General features: G+C 38.0%; 1 protein-coding gene across 1 annotated transcript in view; it reads left to right on the forward strand.

Annotated features, from left to right (window-relative positions):
• The window catches only part of Rxfp1 (relaxin family peptide receptor 1), an 88900-nt gene that overhangs the window by 67677 nt on the left and 14726 nt on the right, over window positions 1-6497 (forward strand). The window contains exons 11-13 of the mRNA XM_042668401.1: window positions 2049-2120; window positions 5042-5113; window positions 6249-6320. Of these exons, the coding sequence (XP_042524335.1) occupies window positions 2049-2120; window positions 5042-5113; window positions 6249-6320 (216 nt within the window). The remainder of the gene's footprint in view (window positions 1-2048; window positions 2121-5041; window positions 5114-6248; window positions 6321-6497) is intronic.

Genomic DNA, 6497 nt, shown 5'->3' on the forward strand with positions numbered 1-6497 from the left:
CAAGAGGGAAGCAGAGAGTAGACATGACCAGCAAGAGGAAGCCCCATGCAGAAGCACAGATGACAGCTACCGGTGCCCTCAAGTCATGGGAAAAGTTACCATGACTAGACAGCAGTAGAAAGCAAGTTCAGAAATACTACCCATCATATCTTTACATAGTTAGTGTTTTATGTCAAGTTAAACAGTTTTGATTCTGTCATCTAGGCAACAGTAAATTATTGAAAGATTTTATGAAAGAGGTACAGTTTTACAAAGTCACTTTGATTGTCCAAGTACAAAGTACAACATTCCATATCATAGCCAATTCACCAATAACATGTACATGATAGTACAAAATAGAAGGCATTCATAGTAAAGACAATGATTTTTGTCAGTTGTGGGGCTTGAACTCTGGGCCTGGGTGCTATCTCTGAGCTCTTCAGCTCAAGGTGAATGCGCTACCACTTGAGCCACAGCACCACTTCTGGTTTTCTGGTGGTTAATTAGAGATAAGTCTCACAGACTTTCCTTCCTGGGCTAACTTTGAACCATAATCCTCAGATCCCAGCCTCCTGAGTAGCTAGGATTATAGGCATGAGCCACCAGCACCCGACCAATGATGATATTTTTCAGGTCCTTTTGGCCACTTAGTTTTAGTGTTAAAACCTAATAAAAATCATCCTGACCTTCATCCTCAAATCCCCTATCTCTTGTTTTATAAACTATCCAGCCAGGTAACAAATATGTCTATTCTTCTACCTATCTCAGTAGTGACTAGTAGGGCTTATCAATAAGTAAGAAAAATAGGCTCTCACATTTCTTGATCACCCTGAAGATTCAAGTTTATTAAAAGTTTTGCTTATATACAAGAATCTGAGGACTTTCTCATGAGATCTGTCATTGTCAAAGCTACTATGAGAGGTGCTGTCATCAGAAACATTCTTGCAACTGAGCAAATATTTTGTTAGGCAGAGTCTCCACATGTCTGTGATGATACACAAAGTATCTACCCACAAGGGTAGCACAGAAAACCTGTGCATCTAGGCTAAGAAATTTGTACTTGAAATCATACACTTCCAATTCATCATCATAATAAACCCAACCAAGAGATAAAAGCTCCCAACTATATTCTTTTTTTACGTTTTTTATTATAATTGTAAAGGTGATGTATACAGGGGTTACAGTTACATAAGACAGGTTATGAGTACATTTGTTTTTGAACAATGTCGCCCTTCCCTCGCTCTCTCTCAATTTTTTCTTCCTAACCCCCCTCTCCCACAAGTTGTATAGCTCACTTTCAACATAGTGTCTAGTGGTTTCCCTCATTTGTGGAACTAGAATGTGCCTATAACTCTACACGTAAACACATTGGATAGTAAAAGACAAAAAAAAATGAACTTGGATATAATAAATTATACAGGACACTGGGCATTCACACAGTAATACCAAATGAGGATATTCTTTGGAGATAATCACAAAGGCTCAATAGCTACAACCAAATTAGATTCTTACTCTAACACAAATGGACATGATCACCACCAGGGGCTGATGGCTTATACCTGTAATCCTAACTATTCAGGAGGCTGAGATCTGTAGATCAGGGTTGTAAGCCTGCCCAAGAAGAAAAGTAAGTCTGTGATATTCTTATCTCCAATTAACCAGCAAAAATCTGGAAGTAGAGTTGTGGCTCAAGTGGTGGAGCATCACCAGCCTAGTGTAATGAAAACCAAGGGAAATCTCAAAGCCCAAAGTTCAAGCCCTAGTACCAGCACCAGAAAAGAAAAAAAGGAGAGGAAGAGACAAAGAGGAAGAAGGAAGGGGAAGGAAGAAATACACATATTAATCTAAAATACCTCATAAAACCAGATTAAATGACATAAAGTATTTAACCTTGGATTTAATATTTTTATTTAATTTTAATTAGTTTAATTCTTAATAGTTAAATAATTTAGTTCTTAAAAAAACTTTTTTTGGCAGTTGGTGACATTATTAAAGAGTTATATAATGGTTTTCTAGGGAACTGAAAAGTCTTTAGAAAATATATGACATGTTTGCACTTACTTCCCTAGGGATTTAGGAAGTAATAAGATTGAAAGTCTTCCGCCACATCTATTTAAGGATCTGAAGGAGCTGTCACAATTGTAAGACTTAAGTTACTTTCACCACTTCATTTCTTTTATAATGATTTTAATTGGGCAAAATTCGCTTAACGTAAAGTTTCCCATCTATCAATCAATATATGGTTGAAAGGCATCAACATAACTACATCAACATGACTGTGCAGCCATCACCACCCTCTACCTCCAGACTGTTGCGTCTGCAAAACTGAAACTCAGCAACCACTAAACACTACTGCCCATTCTCCCTCCCCAACTCCCCCTTCCCCAACCCCAAACAGCAAATTCCACTTTCTATCCCCATGAACTGGACTAGTCTGAGTACATCTATAACTGCAATCATACATTGTCATTTTGTTACTGGTTTATTTACATTCATATAATGTCTTCAAGGTCCATTCATCCATTCAGGTTGTAGCATATGTCAGAATAATATTGTATGCAATCAATACACACATACATATACATATATATATATATATATAATACATTATGTTTATCCTCTCATCAATTAATGGTTGCTTCTCCCTCTTGACTGTCATGATCATGGGTACAAATAGTTCTTTAAGTTTCTGCACTTGATTCTTTGACCTGTATGGTGATCCTCAGCTCACAATAAGGTTACTGTATATGCACCCTAATAAGGCCATCATAAGAGCACAGAACTGCATACCTGGAATTCTAGATACTCAAGAGGATGAGATCTGAGGATCAAGGTTTGAAGCCATCTCATAGGAGACAAATTCTCAAGACTTTTATTCCCAATTAACTAGCAAAATGCCAAAAGTAGAGGTGTGGCTCAAGTGGTAGAACACCAGCCTTTGAGTAGAAAAAGCTAAACAAGAACATGAATCCCTGAGTTCAAGCCCCAGTACCAATGCAAAAGAAAGGAAGGAGAGAGAGGAGAGAGAGAGAGAGAGAGGAAGGAAGGAAGGAAGGAAGGAAGGAAGGAAGGAAGGAAGGAAGGAAGGAAGGAAGGAAGGAAGGAAGGAAGGAAGGAAGGGAGACAGAAATCAGAAGTAGAGCCATGGTAGAGTACACGCCTTGAGCAAAAAAGCTCAGGGACAGCACTCAAGCCTTCACTTCAAGTCCTGGGACTGGCACACACAAAATATCACACTTAATACATCTATCAGGTTTTTTTTTTCTTGGTCATGGAGCCTGTACTCTGGGCCTAGGTGCTGTCTCTCAGCTCTTCAGCTCAAGGCTAGCACTCTACCACTTGAGCCACAACACCATTTCTTGCTTTTTCTGCTTATGTGGTGCTGAGGAATCAAACCCAGGACCTCATGCATGCACGGCAAGCACTGAGCCACCTTCCTAGCTCCCACCTACCAGTTTTTCACTCTTGCTGTTACCAAAAATAAAAGACTGGTGTGATACCAAGTAAAGCATTTGGACTAGTAGGAGTAACTCCATTTTGCTTGATGCCAGTGAGCGCAGAGGAGCATGCCACTCCAAAGATATGGGCCCCTGCTCCAAATTTTCCAGTGTTCAAGGAGTTTTAAGTTGGGGAAGGGGGATATAGACATAGGACATCAGTAGTCTAGAGTTGGAAGAAGGTCATAGGAGCTAGGTAACAGGATGCAGGTCCAAATAGACAAGTTTAGGTTGGAGAGGGAGACGCAAATTTGGAGAAGTCACATAGGTTAAGGTTGGATAAAAAAAAAAAAAAATTGCAGTTTCCTGAGAAAATAGAGGTCATACACTGAGGTTTAGAGATAACAATGGGAATTTATAGGGTTCAAGAAATAACAGTACACTTACAGCCATGGCACTTAGGGTTCCGTAATTAACAGCCATTGAGTGCCCATAATTCTTGGGAGTTATGGGGGTGGGAGAATAAAGCCAAGGCCTTTTTTGGAATTCATACTTTGGTCTGAGAAGCGTAAGTTGTATTTTAGCCCCTTTCCCCCAGCCACCCTGACAACGCAACTGTATGCCAGACAATTTGCAATTGTTGAGCTTTTCTTCTTCTCTTTGTATTTTTGGGAGTACTAGGGTTTGAACTTGGGGCCTCATTCTTAGTAAGCATGTGCTTTGCCAGTGGATCCATATCCCCAGCCCTTTTGCTTAGTTTTATTTTTTAATAGGTTTTGTGTTTTAGCTCAGGACCAGGCTCAGACAGTAATTCTCCTATTTCATTCTGCACATTTATCTAGAATCACAGGTATGCTCCACCACATCGAGCTTATTTGTTGATCTGTGCTCTCACTAAATTTTTCCCCTAGCTATCCCCAAACCAGTCTCCCCACCTCTATCTCCAAGCAGCTCAGACTACCAAACTTGTCTTTGAGACAAGGGCAGCTGACTTTTTGCAAGGCTGGCCTCAAATCATGATCTTCTTGTCTCTACCTTCTGAGTAAATGGTGTTCCAGGCATGTACCACCATGCCTGGTCCTCCTTTGCCTACTTTTTGATACTTTTTTGATACTTTTCTTGCTACTGATCTGTTTTTAAGCCTTATTTCCCATATTAACCCAAGTTCAGAAATAGCTCTGACAAGAATCCAAGGCCCTAGTTTTTTATTTCTAGAATGAGAAGGAAGCAGAAGAAGGAAGAGAAAAAGAAAGTAAAGAAGAAATACTTGATTTACAAATGCTTCCATGCTTCCTCCAATTCTTTATAGTCTCATCACTCTGCTCTTTTTCCTTGGCTATTCACAAGTGTTTCCATTCTTTCCACTTACTGTAATCCCAGCTGTCTAAATTTGCTTTTACTGCCTATTTTTTGAGGGGCATTCCAAGAAGTACCATTGCCCAAACAATGTATTTTCTTCTAGTGGTTTTACAGTTCAGGCCTTAGATATCTTTAATCCATTTTCAATTGTACTATCCTCTTCTTTTTGTATATATGAAAGTCATTAGATATGTCATTAGGCATGTTCTCTTTGCTCAAGAAATTATTAGAAATAACTTATTGCTACTTTTGTTTAAAAATAACAGGAATATTTCTTATAATCCAATCCAGAGAATTCAAGCAAATCAGTTTGATTATCTTGTCAAACTAAAGTCTCTGTAAGTATGCACAGACAAGGTCATTTCATGATTGAATTATTATTTCAATACTAATAATATGCGTTTTAGTGTCTCTCAAATTACAAGCTTTATTTCTAGGATATAAGGCTCCTCACAAACACAAATGACTGCTCTACAGACTATAAACAATCTGATAGCTATTACTTTAATCTTACATATAAATAAACTAAAAATTAAGTAATGAATCATTTATTCTCTTTTGCTTGGTAAGTAAATTGTTGGAAATACTAAATTGTTGGATTAGATTCCCTGAGGGCTTCTATGCACCTGTGCTCCATTAGTTGTAGACACTGAAGAATCTATAATGAGCATCATCACTCTAAGATGAACTGTCTTTGGATATGTAAATCATGGTTTGCAACACACACACAGACACACAGACACACAGACACACACACACACACACACACACACACCCCAAAACTCTACTAGCACCTAAGCAATTTCTTAAAAATCTAAGCATCATTTCATCTCATTGGAGTGTTTGCTAAGTAACATGGCATTTATTAGAAGAAAATACTACTTAAAAATTATTAGAAAATACCAGGTGCCAATGGCTCACACCTGTAATCCTAGCTATTCAGGAGGCTGAAATCTGAGGATTGCCATTCAAAACTAGCCCAGGTAGGAAAGTCTGTGAAACTCTTACTCTAATTTAAAAAAAAAAAAAAAAAGGCAGAAGTAGATCTGAGACTGAAATGGTAGAATACAAGCCTAGAGCAAAAGAAGCTCAGGGACAGAACCCAGGCTCTGAGTTCAAGCCTGTATGCATGTATTAGCAAACTTTCAATGATGTAAAACTCCTCTGCTCTTGTAAAATTGCCCAAAAAATAATGTTCACTTCCTTTTCAACTAAGATTTTCTGAGCAGTTACACTTATCACACACAGCCGTTGTGCCATGATCCAAGAGGATACAAAAAACATTGAATAGGAAAACTATATGTCAAAGAGAATACTCAAAATTAAGATTTAGGAAAGTGGAACTAGGAATGTTTTACTGGGAATGAATGTTAAGTAGAACCATTTTATTACATTATCCTTCACTGGAACCCATTTTATTATGCTACATGTAACCTGTATCCTTTTGACTGATTCTCAACTTGATATTTTCAGCAGCCTAGAAGGAATTGAAATTTCTAATATCCAACAAAGGATGTTCATGCCTCTTAGGAATCTCTCACACATGTAAGTAGGCATTGTGACTGATCTTCACCTTAATTTTATGTTCCCACTTGTATTTTGGTAATATTCATATCTGATGCAGCTAATCTATTCATATATTTTACTAATTTGCCTTCTGTTTACTGAATATTTGTGTCCTTGCTCCCAAATTCATATGCTGAAAAACTAACCCCAAAGTGA

The sequence above is a fragment of the Dipodomys spectabilis genome, unplaced genomic scaffold, assembly GCF_019054845.1.
Source record: "Dipodomys spectabilis isolate Male_0828 unplaced genomic scaffold, ASM1905484v1 ptg000436l, whole genome shotgun sequence".
In the NCBI taxonomy this organism is placed as follows: Eukaryota; Metazoa; Chordata; class Mammalia; order Rodentia; family Heteromyidae; genus Dipodomys; species Dipodomys spectabilis.